Below are 19237 nucleotides of genomic sequence, written 5' to 3' on the forward strand. Positions count from 1 at the left end.
TTTTAAAGTGTCGCACCTGAGTTTTCCACTGAACTTCAACATTAATTCACATAGACTTTGTTTCTAATTTTCCTTTATCTCGATAACTTTTACTTCATCACTTAATGTTAATGCCACATTTTACGCAACTTTTTTTTTACCAGGAAATCACTACACTTGCGCTCTGTCTAGCTACGTCAGTATACGGGTGTGAAGCATTGAAAATCTTTGAAGGGACTCGTCTGCCTAGTCGACAGGGTAATAAAATTTATGACCGACAGGCCAACACACCCTCGTACCCTCTAAAATTTTGCAAAGAAAACTTGTTTTTATCTTAGTGACCTACATATTTCGTATATTCCTTGAAATTACACGCTGTTTCAAAATATAGTTACAAAACATAGTGTGTCCAAAATATTGTTTCCGTTTTGAACAGTAGCAGACAGTTTCCGTTTCCGCGTTGGACAGTTTCCGTTTTATTCAGGAAAAATTACACATAATACATACAAATTTCGCCGGGACCAATAAACTGTTCCGAAATAGACAGGATTCCGGATTATTCAGGTTCCGATTTGAACAGGTTTCACTGTATTTGAGACTAGGTCTTTGTAATTAATATGTTGCTTAAAAACAATAAAGCTCTATTAAAGCATATAGTTCAACGGTAAAAACACTAGTGTACTGGCTCAATTTATATATAAATATCTGTCCTTTTGCAACAAAGGAACAACCAACACCATCATTTATTCGGGATCCATCAGTAAAAACTAATGAATAATTTGGAAACTGTGATAAAAGTTCACTAAAACGAAGTCTATAAACAAAAGCTGGTGTAAAATTCTTATTGTCCAAAGCACAAGACTACGAAACTAGTCAGCAAGGTAAATCCTTAAGCATTAACACAGTAAAGAAGTCAGAAATTTAATCAGTGATATATAAGGTAGTGTTAAAAGTGTATATAGAAAAATGAAGAACAATTTTTTCTTAGAAGTGTGTTTACCAGTCTCAAACTACGGTCAACTCTGGATATAGTGAACTCGGCTATAGTGAACCTAAATCATTGATCCCGACCCGCATACATTAAAACGTACATTAATATTTCCATTTATAGTGAACCTTGTATCCTGACAAATTCTTATTTGAAGTCAGACCTTCTTGTATAAAATTGAAAGAATGGGTTGAGAACAACATTCTAAGTTTCTTACTGCTTTAGTCAAAGGACAAAAGTAGGATTAGCTATTCCTACACAATGGAGCTGTAGTGTAAATCCAGGCAACGCTGGACGACCTTGCCTCACTCCACTGTCGAAGTGTTAACATTATGTTCTCAGGCACTCTACTCCACTGTTATTTCTAATCCTCCTCTGTCAAAGGTTTGCTTTTGTTCTCAAAAACATTTCCATTATGACCGATAGCATCGAAACAACGGAAAATGAAATTGCCTTCTTTTATTAAAAGGGGACGGACATTATGTCCAGAGCATAAATGAAGGTAAGATTTCGATGGCTTTCAGACTTCATCAACCCTCTCCCAGTTTCCATTAAGGGACCCGGGAAATTCCAAGGCTGAGTACGCAGTCACACCATAACAGCGTTTGTCATTTCTACCTGATCTAGTGTCCCAACAGTGAATGTACTGTATAAAAATGTAGAAGCGTGAAGTGTTTTCTTTGGAATATAAGGCGAATATTATAAGTGACCTTGAATGTTGTCTTTCCTAAGCAGACGTGGGTCGACAGCATAGTGTAAGTAAATCAACTGTGAGTAACAGTATATAATATACAGTGTAATACATTCCACAAAAATGTTTGACATGTTCAAATTCTAGCTGTGAAGCAATGTACAAATACCATAGAATGTAAATACAATAGAATACAATAACTAGTGGTTTATGACACAAACTTATTTTCTATAATGCAGTCACCTCAAATAAACCATATAACGTACATAATACAATTGCCTTTCTTATATCGTACTAGTATCATAAAAAATTATCTTTATTATGTTTCACACGAGTCTTCAGCAGATTTTTTTTCTTTTGGTATGAACTATATACAAGCGCTGCGATTGCAGAACAACTTGACACTTCTTGCACGTGATCCTTGTGTGTTTATAATAATAGTAATAATAATAATAATAATAATAATAATAATTTATTTTAGCTGGCAGAGTTAAGGCCGTAAGGCCTTCTCTTCCACTCAACCAGCAAAAAGTGTATATACATATGCATGAACTTACAAAGAATTCAACAATTTGATTTAGGTGAGAGTTACATGTATACAAGAGTTATTTACGAATTAAACAACAAAATACTATGAACTATTAATTAAACACTGAAATAAACTGTGTAGCAGAATTAAGCTAAAATACATAGAATGTTAATATATTTCAAATAATATTAGATAATAGAAAGAGATTATTATGAGACAATTTTGAAAATACAGCACTATCAGGACGATGTCTAAAGAAAGAAGTAACAATGTAGTCAGTGATAGTTTAAATCAGTATGATTGGAGTGAAATGCTAATAAGGTTATCTTTTAAGCTGTTTTTAAAGGTGTTTATTGTCTTGCAGCCCCTAATACTTTGTGGCAAGGAATTCCATTGACGCGAGGTGAATACTGTAAAAGATGATGAATAACAAGATGTTCTATGAAGAGGTATACTTAGCATGCCACAGAAAGTGATCTGGTATTTACGTCGTGGTTAGAGTATAGATAAGAGAAACGAGACGAAAGGTAATTTGGTGATGAGGTGTGCAGAATTCGAAAGAGTAAAGACAAAGAGTGTAAAGTTCTGCGTTCTTTAAGTCGGAGCCATGAAAGACTTGCGAAGGACAGTGATATGTGATCATATCGTCGGATGTTGCACACGTATCTGACGCACATATTCTGAGCTCTCTGTAACTTGACTGACAGTTCAGAACTTAGGTCACTTAACAAAACGTCACAATAATCGAAGTGCGGCATTACTAGGGCTTGTACTAGGGTAAGGTTTAGTTGCTGGGGCAACTATGGCAAAGAGCGCATTGTCTTCTCTGACTACAGTTCTCCTTCACATATTCTTCTGTATTACCGTCGCGTCTTACTGGAGAGGGAACAAGATCCTCCACAGAAAAACCACAAGAATATGTCTTTAGTGTTGGTGATAATGTTTTCCATAAAAACAGCAGAAAGTTTGGACCTCTGTTCTATGAAATTAGCAATGAATGAATTCTCTTTCATTTTCTAATCCTCTCATAATTTGCTAAGAATTCTGGCAGGCTACATCAATCCAAATGCAATACAGCAAGCCACCATTCTTTTCCCTTACTGATCAAGTCTGAATCTACAGCTGAAGAGTCCACTGCAAAAAGGGTGAATGTCGAATGTATTGCATTTTGCTGGAAATGCAATTTAAGCTTTGACATTCCCACTCTTTCTGTGGTATACCAATTCTTCAACACGATGTAGATCTGGAACTATCTTTTTCTTGCAGTGCAACAAAGTGTATTATATTCTACTCCCTTTGATCTATAGTACTAACCTTCATCTCATTTTTCACAAATTTATTACAGCCCCCCTTTTTGCAGTGGACTTTTCATTTTCGTCGGAATGATGAACTCTGCCCATACATTTATTTTATTTCTAGATCAAGACAGTCTACTTTCCAGTAACATGTATGCATGTACTGAGATGTGAGGTAACAATAAACTTTTAACACTTGTGCAGTCATGTTCAATGTATGAGTAGGCCTACCAATTATTTGGCATTTCGACAATATAATCTGTGAATAAGAATTCCAAGTATTGAACAGGAGACAGATTAGATCAGTGCTCTTTGTCAAATTTGCTCTTTTTGCTCGAGAGTGCACATAGTGCTTCATAAGAGCAGCAGAGTTGGTCACCACTGGATTAGACTCATGTATTTGGTTTGAGTAAAAACTCGTTCATCATCTTCCCATTTCCTCTTTGAAAATGTCGGTATTTCTTTTACTGTTTTCCTCGTCTTCTGCAATAAAAACGTTATTCGTGATGCGCTGGTACTCATTTCTCATCTTTTCTTGCCTTGGCCGCCATTGTAATAAGAATGCGTGCAGAGAGATGGTTCATGTTTAGTTCTGCTTCATTGCCGTTTTCCTCACCAGTCCTGTCGCCACCTTGAGAAGGGATTAAGGTTATGTCCTTAATAGTTTGAAGATCTCCATTCAACATCTCATACTTTCACAAACTTCCAGACTATACAGAAAGAACGAATGATAAATATAACCTGAAGCTCACACAATGCCCAATGTCACCTATAGGTGATACTCGTTTTTTCTCTTTGAAAATCGACAGCTTGCTAAATTTTTTTCGACTATTTTTTGCTATGCACTGTTAAATTATAGTTTCAACTCATGTTACGTACGGTAAATGTTGAACAATTACACTTACCATTACCCGTATCTTTTACTTCTAGAACAAGAAGAAATGTTGAAATTCCTATACTCACTTGCAGCAATGTTGTCTTTCCTATTCATTTTATAAATTTATTAGGAAAGACGTGAAGGATCAGAAGCTTCATGCAGCAAGTCCAACTCCTTCCCTGAACACCATCCAAGGTATTTTTTTATCTTAGATAGATAAACTTCTAAACACTCTGTTGTGTTGATCATGATTGTAAACAACGAATATTTTATTTTTGGATGCAAAATGAGATAGGTCAGGGTGGAAAGCTGTTGAAATTTGCTCTCCGCTGTTATTTTACTTCCAATCAATCAATCAGTTTTGATGACGTAAGTTCTGTGAGATTGATTTGTGACGGCTATGGAGGCCAGAATAAAAATTATCACATTCACACCCTCACACAATGGCTATTCAAATTTTCTCAACAACAAATTAGAGCTATAATTCTAATAGTTCAGATGACAGGAAATAGTTTTCTGCTCGTAAGTATTGGTAGAATTAAGGGAAGACTATCATAGCAAGAAAGGAAGACAATATGATATGCAACAATATTCAAGATTTGGAGAGATGAAATATCTAGGAGACATTAAAAGCTTTGAGGAGGAATACAGGATAATAGGGAATTCATTATTTTAAACTAGTTACAATGAAATAGAGATACGATAGTGTGCTTTGTAGGAAAGATGATGTTCTATAAGAGTGAATATGAGGCACCCGAGATCAAAATGGGGTATGACTCCAAAGCGAATTTTAAGAAAAGTGCAAAAATATCCTATATCTGATTTATGTACTGGTACTAATTTTTTCTATGGATTTTACACATCTAAAATAAATCATTTTGAAACGAAACCTTTCATTGTGTAAAGTTTTCAACCCAAACTTGCCAGTGATGTCAATAACTCATTTTCTAAAAGAAAGTCATAGCTCATTTTAATCTCGGGTGCCTCATATGAAAGAGGGTGTTTGAGAATAAGGTGATTAGGAAAATATTTGGGACAAAGCGGGATGAAGTTACAGGAGAATGGAGAAAGTTACACAACGCAGAACTGCACACTTTGTATTCTTCACCTGACGTAATTAGAAACATTAAATCCAGATGTTTGAGATGGGCAGGGCATGTAGCACGTATGGGCTAATCCAAAAATACATACAGAGTGTTAATTGGGAGACCGAAGGGCAAAAGACCTTTAGGGGAGGCCAAGATGTTGATGGGAGGTTAATATTAAAATTGATTTGAATAAGATGGGATACGATGGTAGGGACTGGATCAGGGTTGCCAGATGTCCCGATTTGGCGGGACATGTCTTGATTTTCATATAAAAGTCCCGCTTCCTTTCGAGGCAGGACGCAAAAAGTCCCTGCTTTAGTGAATTAACATCACTTGAATAATTTCATCGTTACCTAGTAAATACTATTTTCTTCTAGGCCTAAATAATTACATTCAATTAATTTTCTTAACAATGTAGGTTTGCACATTGGAAAAAAAGAAGAGGATATTTTGGCAAGTATAAGATTTGTAACAGCGAATGCAGTGGTAAATATATTTCAAAACATTTGGAAAGCTATGTTAATCAGAAATGCATAACACAGAGACTGGAAAGAAGCTTGTTGAAAATGCTGAAGTTCAGTGATAAATATGTAGGAAGCTCTAAAAACGTATACTATATGTAAAATAATTGGTTTGGAGCAGTAATATGCTAAGGCACAAACTAAATGTGAATTTAGGTATAGGCCCTAAATAAATTCCATGTTATTGTTATCAATTAATAAACATTGAAATTTAAATATTTTGTCATGTGATGCCAGACAGAACTATTATGAAATCATTTAAGTTAATAACTTGGCATAATATGTTATTGTCACAAACTCTTCAGAAAAATGCCAGAGAAAGGTGATGTAACTTACAGCCAGATAAATATATTGTTTTATACTTGGGTAGCTGTATCTACAATGTCTTTTATTCAAATTGTAATTTTGAGATTCATATTACTTTTTTCAGCTGTGGGTTAATTTTTTATTTGTTACTTTTGTTTATTTATTTATTTTGTATAGTCACGAAAATTTCAACTCTGCCCTAATTCATATCACTCTTTCTTTAAGACAAAACGTAAGTAGTATATAAATGGTGGAAAAGGATGTCCCTTTTTGGTAATCTAAAATCTGGCAACCCTGGACTGGATTAATCTTGCTCACATTAGGGATCTAAGGCGGGCTTATGTGAGGGCGGAAATGAACCTCCGAGTTCTCTGAAAGCCATTTATAAGTAGGCACGTAAGTAAGGAACAAGTAAAGAGTTTGTTTTTAATGTAAGGCACATTTATTTATCATAGCATTTTTCCTTCCCCTTCAATACCACTCATCCACACGGCTGCCTTGATCACCGTAGCTGTTGTTCATCCACTGAAATTGTCTGTTCCAAATTTTCATTTTGAAGTGTGGCTATAGGAAAATTAAAATTAGTTTCAGTTATTATACATCTATAACAGTTAGAAGTTTATAGCTGTGAATACGACTTTCCATGTTTCATATAACAGTAATTCGACTCTTACTAGACTACCCTCGTAATGTGTTCATTGCGTCATTATTTTGCAATGAATAGGCCTAGTGCCTTGCAAGGAGGTTGTAACATTGATGGGCATAGGGCAGCATAAACAATGTGTAATAATAGTAATGTTAAATCTCCATAAAGAACTATTATTAAACTATCATTCCCGTCAGAGGTGAGGTGGGTTGCATTTTTCGGTAATTTTTAGTCTTTGTGTAGGTTAATAATGGAGTGCAACGGATGTGAGGTGAAGTTTTTCGATTCCGTAATCTTGAAGAGGAAAAATCAAGTGTTGAATTTTCTTTGTGACCACGGGGTGCTGAAAAGAGAGGCAACTTGTGGACGTTGTGGCGGAGACTTAAAATTGCAGGAAAGTACTTTGAATTTTCATTGTGGGAAAAAACTGCCTAAAGGGAACGGGGAAAATTGTGGCTGGAACGTTTCTGCCAGGAAAGGGACATTTTTGGGAAATTCCTCTCTGTCAATAGAAGACGCTTTCCTTTTCGTCTCGGTGCTGCTCCACCTCAAGCCACCTAGACAGCAATTTATAAAGGAAGAATTGGGATTGTCAAACTCGACAATTGTAAATTGTTACAGCTTTTGCAGAGAAATATTTATTGGTTGCATTCAGGAAGACAGTTCACTAATTGGTGGGAAAGGAATTACGGTGGAGTTGGGAGAGGCGAAATTTGGGAAAATTAAATATCAGAGTGGCAGAATAGTGAAAGGGCAGTGGGTGTTTGGGGGTCTGGACCGCAAAAGCAGGAAAACATTTTTAGTGCCAGTGAAGTCGAGGGACAGCGACACTTTGCTGTCAGTTATCAAGAGATACATTTTGCCGGGGACCACCATTGTGAGCGACTGTTGGCGCGCCTACAGTTGCTTGGAGGAAGAAGACTATGTACACCTGGCGGAGAATAATACCTACAATTTTGTGGACCCTGTCGCAGGAGCGAACACCAACACAATACGACGCGTGTGGAGGGAGGTGAGGTCCAACATTCCTCGTTTTGGGATGAAGAAGAATCATTTTGCTGGGTATTTGGCAGAATATCTATTCAAGGCCAAATATCCCCGCGAGGAACGCCTCCACCACTTCTTGAAAGCTGCTGCGTCGCTCTACCCGCCCCAGTATTGAGGTATGTAGAGCAATACCAAGCAATATGGTGGTGAAAAAAATGAATGCTCTGTTGACAGGCGTTTGTGGTCCTAACGAGGGCTGTCTCTTATTAAACAACAAGACCAGTTAATGTCCTGATGGAATGTCTCGGTTCACAGCACATGTAGGCTACCACTAGCAGGCCTACATCGTATATGAAATGTTGTTGTTTTCTTATGCCAGGCATTTTACAATAAAGTCATTTGTCCTCTTACGCTCCAATATTTTTCAAAGATATTGTCATATGGTCAGGCACTGAAGCAAAGATTTTGAGGTGTTCCGAATCCATTTCCTGATTCGAGTTGCACAATGTGCAGTTAGGGGACTGATATATTCCAATTTCGTGCAGGTGTTTGGCCAAACAGTCATGGCCTGTTGCCAATCTAAATGCAACTACAGACGATTTGCGAGGTAAATCGGTGAATTAACTGTGGATTGTGATGCAGAGGGTTCCAATTCTTCCCTTGAGATCGTGTTGTCAAATTTTGTTTGTTGAAGTCTAATTTTGTATATGAAATGTTGATATTGGCACTAGCAAGTATATCCCTATCGTGCAGAAGGACACCTTGTAGACTTATTTTGCTCGAGTTAAGAAATGGGCGCCAATTTTTTTGTTAAAAAAACCGTTTCTAGACACCAATCAAGCTGAGGATATGATAACAGACATTCTCATTTCTTTATAAATATTTTTTTTAACTCTTCTCCATATTATGGTCATGCCTCTGTACTAGTTGAATTTTGATTTGCATTAATACATATATTTGGCTTATTGGAAACCTTTATTCAGGAAACTTGATGTAATAAAATTTTTGTCAATACTAGCCTAATTTGTACGATTTAGACTTTAGACAAAATGTGGATTATAATTTGTGAAATAATATAATTTCTGTATCCATACTTGTCGATAAGTTAGACTTTCTATAACTTTCCTATAAGTTGTGCTGAAATAGGCTACTTCTTAATTAATTGCCTCACAAGATCAAATAGGCCTATTAATCCCTGAACAAAAATATAGATTATTTTTAAATTTAAGGTTGCAGTCACACCCATTTCATAATTTACATGATTTTCTAATTGTGTTTATAGTACTGTTCGGTATTATTCATTAGGCCTAGAAAAAAAAAAAACGAACGTCTCTTAGGAGGGAAAATCGATTGCTACAACAGGATTAAAGCTTTGTTTTCAATACTCATTATTATCAGTGTCTTATAAAATGGCAGAAGTAATTTGATGGAAATGCCGGCCACTTTGCTTCTTTTCTAATTAAACACTGTGCACAGTACCCAAGCTATTAGGTCCAGTAGCCTACATGCTTTATCTTGGAAACCAATAGTCCATTGTAGTGTTATTAAATCGTGCTTTCTGTTTTTTTCCTGTCGCCATGAATGATTCCTCAGGCTCGTAATTTTGCGACATCTTGAAAAACTGCTTTTTCTTCTTTTGTGTGTTGTAATGTAGACACAATAATAATAATAATAATAATAATAATAATAATAATAATAATAATAATAATAATAATTACAATTACTATGTTTTTTCTTCTCGGTTAAGAGAGAAGTTTTATATAATATTCTTATTGAATTTGGTATTCCCAAGAAACTAGTTCGATTAATTAAAATGTGTCTTAGTGAAACTTACAGCAGAGTCCGTATAGGCCAGTTTCTATCTGATGCTTTTCCAATTCACTGTGGGCTAAAGCACGGAGAAGCACTATCACCTTTACTTTTTAACTTCGCTCTAGAATATGCCATTAGGAAAGTTCAGGATAACAGACAGGGTTTGGAGTTGAATGGGTTACATCAGCTTCTTGTCTATGCGCTTGACGTGAATATTTTAGGAGAAAATCCACAAACAATTAGGGAAAACGCGGATATTCTAGTTGAAGCAAGTAAAGCGATAGGGTTGGAAATAAATCCCGAAAAGACTAAGTATATGATTATATCTCGTGACCAGAATATTGTACGAAATGGAAATATAAAAATTGGAGATTTATCTTTCGAAGAGGTGGAAAAATTCGAATATCTTGGAGCAACAGTAACAAATATAAATGACACTCGGGAGGAAATTAAACGCAGAATAAATATGGGAAATGCGTGTTATTATTCGGTTGAGAAGCTTTTATCATCCAGTCTGCTGTCAAAAAATCTGAAAGTTAGAATTTATAAAACAGTTATATTACCGGTTGTTCTGTATGGTTGTGAAACTTGGACTCTCACTTTAAGAGAGGAACAGAGATTAAGGGTGTTTGAGAATAAGGTGCTTAGGAAAATATTTGGGGCTAAGAGGGATGAAGTTACAGGAGAATGGAGAAAGTTACACAACGCAGAGCTGCATGCATTGTATTCTTCACCTGACATAATTAGGAACATAAAATCCAGACGTTTGAGATGGGCAGGACATGTAGCACATATGGGCGAATCCAGAAATGCATATAGAGTGTTAGTTGGGAGGCCGGAGGGAAAAAGATCTTTGGGGAGGCCGAGACGTAGGTGGGAAGATATAATTAAAATGGATTTGAGGGAGGTGGGATATGATGGTAGAGACTGGAGTAATCTTTCTCAGGATAGATTCCAATGGCGGGCTTATGTGAGGGTAGCAATGAACCTCCGGGTTCCTTAAAAGCCAGTAAGTAAGTATGTTTTTTCTTAGGCTGTAGCCACTTTCGATCATTCCATATTACACTGCCAGTTGAGATGTGTTCCTCCAATAATAATATAGTACTTCCAAATCTGATTAGTACAATATGTAGCTAATCGGTGATGTATGCAGTGGAGGTGGATAGGAACTGGCCACCCTACCCCATTATCTCCTGGCTTTGCGTCATAAGTTAAGTGGTGCCATGTTGATATCACTTGTGAGATCCAGACAGTTGACTAAACAACAATATAGTAATTCAAATTTAATGTAATGTGAGCACGCCTTCATTTCAAATGAAAATTATATAACTGAATAACTTTATGATATCTCTACTTTGTTAACTTTTCCAATTTACCTGGCTGACTGGTTTCGAAGTGGTATCTGTCATTGTCCGAAGCCTAGTGAAGGTCCTGCGCTGTCTTCTGGTTTCCTGTTGGGGCGAGATGTGTTCATGATTGTGTCGAAAAGGTTGTGTGTTTGAAATTCAGTTGATTGCTCTGGAGTGACCATGAACTCAGATTTGCTTAAGGAAATTTTTATTGCAAATATTCCAAGTCCAGTGAGCTGCCAGGTTGGACAGTTAAGGAACGAAGTAGTGTTACTGGGATAGCATTTTATGTATGCGTGAGTGAGTCAAATCGAAGTCTGTATAATTCAACATGTTTGTAAGTTTTAAATACCTGGTTCTGTAATTACAAATGTATTTTTACTAAATGATTACATTATCTATAGAGGAATTTTATGTAACTTTGTAAAAAAATTCTTGACTATGAATATAGGCGTAATCAACATTATTTAAAAATGAAGTCAGGTGCCAATATCTTTTGTATGTTTGTTGTGCCTGCTCTATGCTGACAAGCTAGGTTGTGCCTTATGCTGCTAGGTTGCTGGTAATGAATCCTACAAAATGATATGTCAGTGTGATATGGGTTCTAAATATTGAAATAATGCGTACGATGGTATAAGTGAGAGTCTGAAACGATCTGTTGAATTCTAGTGCTTAAATGTGATTTCTTGTATGTTTCGCCTTAAATTATCGGAATGCTTGTCTACCGTGGCTGTGTCATACACTGATGGTATATTTTACTATGGTTTTGCAGATATCCATGGCAGTACTGGCTCATCGGAGCGCTTGGAGAGCACATGATTATGAATCTTGGTCTTAAGAATTCTTTGCCCTCGAGAAAAGTGTGGGGTCTGAAGGATTGAAATGCAGCCTCTGTAAAAGCATCCTCGCATAGCAGAGAGAAAGTGTGTGTGGAAAGTGCTTCTCGGAGTCGGGTACTCTGAATACTTCACGAGTGCTATTTTGTTGTCACAGGCATGCGAGACTGGACATGCATATTCCGAAGTTGCGAAAAGTAGGCTTAGTTGTTGCAGTCCACATCCTTAAGCATTTGCATTTTAGTGTCTTGTTGCAGAGTTTTTTCTCCAAATCGGAACCTCTGAAACTAATTTACAAATAAAGTTTTCCTGTACTAGTTTTATCGTTTTCACCGTTATTTGTTAATTTTTGTTCTTTTCTTACTCTCTTATTTCTATTCCTTTTCAATAGCTGTTTCGTGTGAATTTGCAAGTCTTTGTGTGCTTGTGTTAGTGTCTGCTTGCAGACCAAAGCAACACGCAACGAATGTCAATCACAATGAAAGAATGCACAGAAATGTAGTTTCGGAATACTCGAAAGCTAATGAGGAATTTTGTGTCATCTGCTGGCATCGTTTATTTTCTTTTAAAATATGCTCTTTATTATTTGCTTACTATTGTCTAAAAGATGTTTCATTATATGGAAAGAGCTGTCCTAATATAAGTATGGCGAGTAAAATTAACTCTGATATGCGGCCATTTTTAATCTTCTCCATTTCTTTTCAGTTGGCCAAATAGAGGTTTTGTTTAAATAACCGCATTATAAAACTCGCATCGAAAAATGAAATGCTTTGAGCGAGAATTATTTATTAGTTATTGGCGAAAAAATTACAACAGGCAGATATTTCAGCATGCAGAGCTTTGATGATTAATAAAACAAATATGCCCCATGCTTGCTTCATGAATTGAAATTAAGGCCGTGGACAGTTCTAGATGTTAATAAGATTCCCATGCTTCCTGTGTAGACAGAACTGAGTTGATAACTAAACAGGCTGCTGAGACGACGTAATTAAACGAACCGCAGTCTTATAATGTAATCACTGCAGTAATTTATGTTCCAGCCATATTTCTTAAAGTGTTTTCGCACCCTCTCCCATGAAGTACATAGTGTTTACACGTCTTGGGAGACAAAAAAGAGGATTCACAGTGCATAGGAATTTAATGCCATTTAATGCTCCTACGATATGGTGGCAAGGTCCATTCATACCATTGTCAACTGCAGCAAATGCTACTGTGGAGATTGGAAAGGTCGTCAAAGGTGATAAACGCATATGTGAAGGACATGAAGTCCCTCAGTAACATTGACAGTTATTAGGTATGTGAGGTGAATTTCTTTAATTGTGTATATTGCAATGACAGTAATATCACAGGCATCATGCTTGTCAATATTATTTTATATGATCATGTAGTTTGTAATCTGCATTAATTAAATTAGGTTGTGATTCACTGTATGGAATGGAAATAATGCCGAGGAGTATGTTTATTAGTTTTTGTACACTAATATTGCATATTCTGAATTTGTAGGTAATTAAAAAGTGGTTCATTATTTTCTGAACTAAATATCCCTGATTTCACACATTTAATAATTAAAATTATATCTATGTTTCAGTTTGTATAACTTTCTGCATCATAAAAAGAAAAGAGAATGTTATTTCACACTAGATATTTCCTGAATTTGTACTGTGTTTAATTTTTTTGTAAATACTTTTTCGTCACATAATTTTCTGTAGGATAGAAAAAGAAAGGTGTTATTAGTATTGATTTTATTGACATTTACTTTTGTTAATACAGTGCATTTTTAATGTCAATAGTGGTAAATCACATTTGAAAATATTTGTTTTTATGAATATTATTCTTTATGTTACTGTGTTCGTTAACAGAAAACCACAATTCCAAGTCACACAGAGATTGTGTGCACTCGTTGTGGGTCTCTGGCGTTTTGTCAGCCCACGCGAGTTGTGTGGATATAAAGGGAAAAGTTGAGACGGTGTCGGGTGGAGTTCCCGGGTGGCTCAGTGGTAGAGCGCTGGTACGTTCAACCAGAGGTCCCGGGATCGATACCCGGTCCCGGAACAATTTTTCCCTTGAAATTATTCATTATTCTTTATGTTGTTTAAAGGTACAGGAGAAGTGTATTTTATTCATCTTCGTTATGGTCATTATTATGTTCCATGTTTCCCAAAAAGGAAGTTGATCATGTCTTAAGTGACTACGATATATGTAGAATACTTGAACTGTAATTGGGATCTCTTATTTGCAATTTGAGAAGCATCAAGTACCATTTGCCAGTAATCGTTGCATGGCGAATTGTATTAAATTGTAAATATGGTATCTAGCTCAGTTACTGTGATGTTGGGAATACACCACTCTTCCTAAGTGATCACTGCCCTGTGTTAAATATGCTGAAGACTTCAGCACTGCTGAGAGACCCCAGGCGGCTCTAGTTCTTTGTTTTATAATATCTTCCTTTTTGTTGAACACACCTTGTATACGATGTCTTTAATTCACCCCCACAAAAATAAGTTTGGTAAGCCAGACAGCCAAGCTACTGGTCATCCAAGTCTAATCCACTGTCCGGGAAATAATTGGTCAGCAAGCTGTTGAGCTGTTGGTGAACAGTTGGACAGCCACTTTGTTGAAGCCAAATTGTTATCTTACAGTGATAGGAACACCTTCGAGCAATTGGTACAATGCGTTCTCAAGGAATTCTGTGTACATTGCACCATTCAGTGTCCCCTATGATACATTGTCCCAGGAGGCCACACCATGCATTCAGAGTTCAGGCATGCTGGTGGATTACCTGCAGATCTGTAGTGAGCATTATGAATGTTCACCTCCACCTCAGTTTACATAAAGTTGCACCGTTCTTGTTCAGAAGTCCATTGCAGAAGTCATTTCCCTAACATCTTGATGAAGACGAACATGGTAGATGAAAGTAATCATCAGCTTATCCGTCACAGGCCGTCTGATAGAATCATCCTTGTTGTGTTTCTGCGCACACAGCTGCTGTACAGTCTCCAAGTATCAGTCAGCATGTTGAATGCTTCTTCGTCTGTAAAGCATATTCCCAAAAACGAAACCATAGGTAGAAGACTAGATATTAAAAAAGCAGAATTGACTGTTGCAATGTAAAATAAGACTTTCAAAATCGACTAGTTGATTGTGAATTGAGTTGCTTTCAAGGCTTGCAGTATGTGCATTGTACTAGTTCTGAGTATTGTGTAAATTCAGGTAATTCCGCGATTTTAAACATTTTTTGTTGCTGTAATAAATTGTAGGTTTGAATGTTGGTATCTTGCAGGAGATGAATGTCTGGGAAATAAATTGTAACATCAAAATTGAAATAAATACTTTTTGTTCTGAGATTTCTCACAATGAAATTGGATAATTCGAAGTCCGGTAATTCCCTGGTATTTAAGTTACTCCATGATTTCTGTACGAAAGAAGTTTTACGAAATTGAAAATTAGTGTTCCCAATATCACAATAATTTATTTTTCTTTATCACAGCATATCTCATAACTAATTTGCAATTTACTTTTCTGTCTTAATTGATTGTGAATAAAGAATGAAAGAAAAAAAGTTTTAGTGAAAGTTGTTTTGTTTAAAAGACCTATCAAAACATACCTTCGCTTGGGCTGATTGCCTGGTGGGTTTTTCCGAGGTTTTCTGCAACTATAACATGAATGTCATGTAATAAATGGCGAATCTTCGGCCATGTCTCGTCAAATACCGTCACTATCACCAATCCCAATGACGTTGAAGAACCTAGTAGTTGATACAGTGTTTGATCAGAACGTGATAACTCCAAAATGACCATTTCCTCCTATCTACACTTACCAGTAGGCTATAGAAAAGCATGAGCATGTGCGAATAATTAAAGAGTGCCCTGATCTATGTTATTTTCATTCACATTTGTATGTAAACTAGAATTTTTATTTTTAAAGGAAAAGTGAAAATAAAAATGCTTGTAGGCTATATCAAAACAGCTTTTTTGGAGTTAAGGCTCCCCAAACAGATGCGTTACGATAGTGTTACGATTTTGCGATACCAGTAAATGTTTTCATTGCGTTTAATGTTTGTGTTCACACACACACGCTATTATCGCAGCAAGTAGAACGCGACGATTTTACATCCTATTCTCCCGGGGATGTAAATCGCGTTTATTTTGATGCTGGGTTGAAGTGTGGATTCATCTTCAAAGGAAGAGGAGCTTCTCTTTCTAGGATGAAAATCGTCACAGGCAAAGCAGGCACAGTTAAGTCCATGTAATGTTAAGATAAACAATATAAAAAGGTATAAAGTGATGATTTAAGTTTTTCTTTGCCAAGAACGTGAAATAAATAACAAGTACGCCTACCAGATTATAAACGTTATTTTTTGTAATTTGCTCTTTTTGTGGCAGGATTCACGAGATAAATACCACAAGGGAAGAAAATGACGAATTTTATACCTTAGTTCCACAACTAATTAGAGATGAAAAACATTTTTATATATATTCCAGGATGACAGCTCAATGTTTTGACGAGATTCTGGGTAAAGTAACGGAAGACATAAAAGATGCATATTAATTGGTGTAGCTCGAACCCACCCGAAGAATGACTTGCAATCACAATAAGGTAAGCGAAACACAGTACTGTATGTAAGAAACATATTTAATTTAGCTTAACGGCCCAAATCAGTTACCAGTCATAAAAATATTCAAATTTAATACTGACTTTCTATAAAAAGAATGACATATGAAGTATACTTCCTGAATTTACAAGAATTAAACACAAAATGAAATTTAATTACATCCAAAACTCTGAAAAACAAATTTATGGAGTGTGAACAGTTTAAATGCTTAGGACTACATTTTAAACAAAAAATAATAAAATAAAAAAGGGGAGGTACTAGTAATGTGAAAAATATAAGTTAGCCTAATTTAAATCAGCAAGAACTTCTATGGAGAAAGTCATGTTGTGTTTCATCTTGATCTTCATTATCAGCGATTTCTTGCTCTAAATAACAAAAATAACAGTCTCTCATGTTTTTCCATCTATTTTTCACAGCATCGGCTGAAAATAACGAAAGGTACCTACCAATTATTTAGGTTTGATTTTTGTCTTGTCATAGTGTTAATATGTGTTTCTTCTTCTTTCAGATTTTTAGTGACTGGAGATAGTTTGTACACCAACAGGCCATAGTTTTAGGGTTGGTTTTCAACCATTACTGCAACTGTGATAGAAGTTTGTGCAGCTTTGTGAGAAAACATGAGACCTGAATTCATGCCAGAGCCTTCACGACGACTATAGGAAAGTTAAGCTCAACGATTTGAAGAAAAATCGGGTTTTCCAAACCATGTTGGCACCATAGATGGGAAACACGTCACCATCAAGTGTCCTGATAATGCTGGGTCATCTTACTTCTCATCAGGGGCGATTTCTCAGGGCATGCTATGCTTGCTGCGCAAGCCCAATATTTTCGTAGAATGTGTATTTCTCAAAATGGGATTACGTACATTAAAATTTATTTTGATTTTTATACTAATGTCTAGGCATAATACCATCCGCAGGTTGCACACCGCAAGATCGCAACGCTTGCTCGTATCTTGGAGCTACAGGAAAGACGTAGAAACAGCGAGAATATGATGTGCGCGCAAGTGCCTTCCTCCTAGAACGTCCCAGTCGCACATGCTTCTGTTATATGCTGTATGAAGCTCTGGTCCGAGAGCTACACCAAACAACTATTTAACGTTACACAGATAGCAGCAATGTTGCCAATTCAGCGGTTTTCCCGCTAGATCTAGCGCTTTTCGGCGTTAGTTTAGCGGGTAAAATTTATGAAACTTGTATTGCTGATCTAGGGATTTAGCGGGTATCTTTAGCACTCACAGCGGCAAAATAATATAATTAGACATTGACAATATAGCAATTTAGTGGTTTCTGTAAGGCTTCACAGCGGATGTTTAAGAATCGAGTTGGCAACACTGATTGGCAGCAGTTTTTACCAGTGAATGTGCTGTGATTTGCGAGTGTAATGTAATTTTATGAGCGGAATGCATATGTTAACTGCTGAATGTATTATTAGTTCTTAAACGTTAATTTGAAGTGTTGCAGTGAGTTCGGAAATGTGTGTTATTGAAACTTTATTATCAAATCCATTTTCCCGGAGGACTATTCAAGAGAAGACCGACATTATAAAGAACGGCAGACCATGTCCAGGGCTCCCAGATTTAAAAAGACAGCATAAGGAGAAAAATAGAGAATATGTGCGCTCGTTCAGTACATCTCAATACAACAATACGCACTGGTTGGCAGGGTCGAAAAAACTGAATAAACTGTTTTGTTGGCCGTGTTTGTTATTTTCTACAGATAACAGCGTATGGTGTAAAAGTGGCTTTGACAGTTTAAATACTTTAACATTGTCTATTACAAGACACGAAAAGTTTGCAAACCAGATGAATTATATCCTCCCATCTTCCCCCATCAATAAAAGAGCAAGCCTAACTCTCGTGACCAGCATTTGCCCCTGCTTCTCATATTTGAAGAAACATTCCATTGTACTTTTAGCTGGAAAATTTGCAGCCTACTTCAGTCGAGCGGCATAAAAATGAAACTGCTGTAGGCGTAAATCCAGGGTTTAAGCTACAGTCGCATTTGTCGCATTTTGCTACTCCACTTCTAAAAATGCAACAAACTTTGAATGTAAATGTGCAAAAATGCGACAACCACACTGGAGTTCAGAAACAAAGATTGTTATGGAGAAAATGATATTTTATTTTTATTTTAGTAGGTTATTTTACGACGCTTTATCAAAAGCTTAGGTTATTTAGCGTCTGAAGGAGATGAAGGTGATAATGCCGGTGAAATGAGTCCGGGGTCCAGCACCGAAAGTTACCCAGCATTTGCTCATCTTGGGTTTAGGGAAAACCCCGGAAAAAACCTCAACCAGGTAACTTGCCCCGACCGGGAATCGAACCCGGGCCACCTGGTTTCGCGGCCAGACACGCTGACCGTTACTCCACAGGTGTGGACTGAAAATGATATCAGAGATCTGTTTGAACTAATCTGAATTTAAATGAAAAGCTAATGGCATGGGCAATTTATTTTATTTTAGTAGGTTATTTTACGACGCTTTATCAACAGCTCAGGTTATTTAGCGTCTGAAGGAGATGAAGGTGATAATGCCAGTGAAATGAGTCCGGGGTCCAACACCGAAAATTACCCAGCATTTGCTCATATTGGGTTGAGGGAAAACCCCGGAAAAAACCTCAACCAGGTAACTTGCCCCGACCGGGAATCGAACCTGGGCCACCTGGTTTCGCGGCTAGACAAGGCATGGGCAGTGTTCAAAAAGGTATTTAGCAATGTTCAG

The 19237-nt window shown here is 36.7% G+C and overlaps 2 protein-coding genes across 3 annotated transcripts in view; both read left to right on the forward strand.

Annotated features, from left to right (window-relative positions):
- The window catches only part of LOC138693333 (zinc finger protein ZFP2-like), a 111435-nt gene that overhangs the window by 17924 nt on the left and 74274 nt on the right, over window positions 1-19237 (forward strand). The gene's annotated exons all lie outside the window — the stretch shown is intronic.
- Window positions 6765-15469, forward strand: LOC138693337 (uncharacterized). Its single transcript, XM_069817249.1, has 2 exons — window positions 6765-8083; window positions 11841-15469. The coding sequence occupies exon 1, from the start codon at window positions 7171-7173 to the stop codon at window positions 8080-8082; it is 912 nt and encodes a 303-aa protein (XP_069673350.1). The 5' UTR covers window positions 6765-7170; the 3' UTR covers window position 8083; window positions 11841-15469.

The sequence above is a fragment of the Periplaneta americana genome, chromosome 17 (assembly GCF_040183065.1).
Source record: "Periplaneta americana isolate PAMFEO1 chromosome 17, P.americana_PAMFEO1_priV1, whole genome shotgun sequence".
Classification (NCBI taxonomy): Eukaryota; Metazoa; Arthropoda; class Insecta; order Blattodea; family Blattidae; genus Periplaneta; species Periplaneta americana.

Coding starts and splice junctions, on each gene's coding strand:
- LOC138693337 (XM_069817249.1), top strand. CDS start 7,171: ATGGAGTGCAACGGATGTGAGGTGAAGTTTTTCGATTCCGTAATCTTG.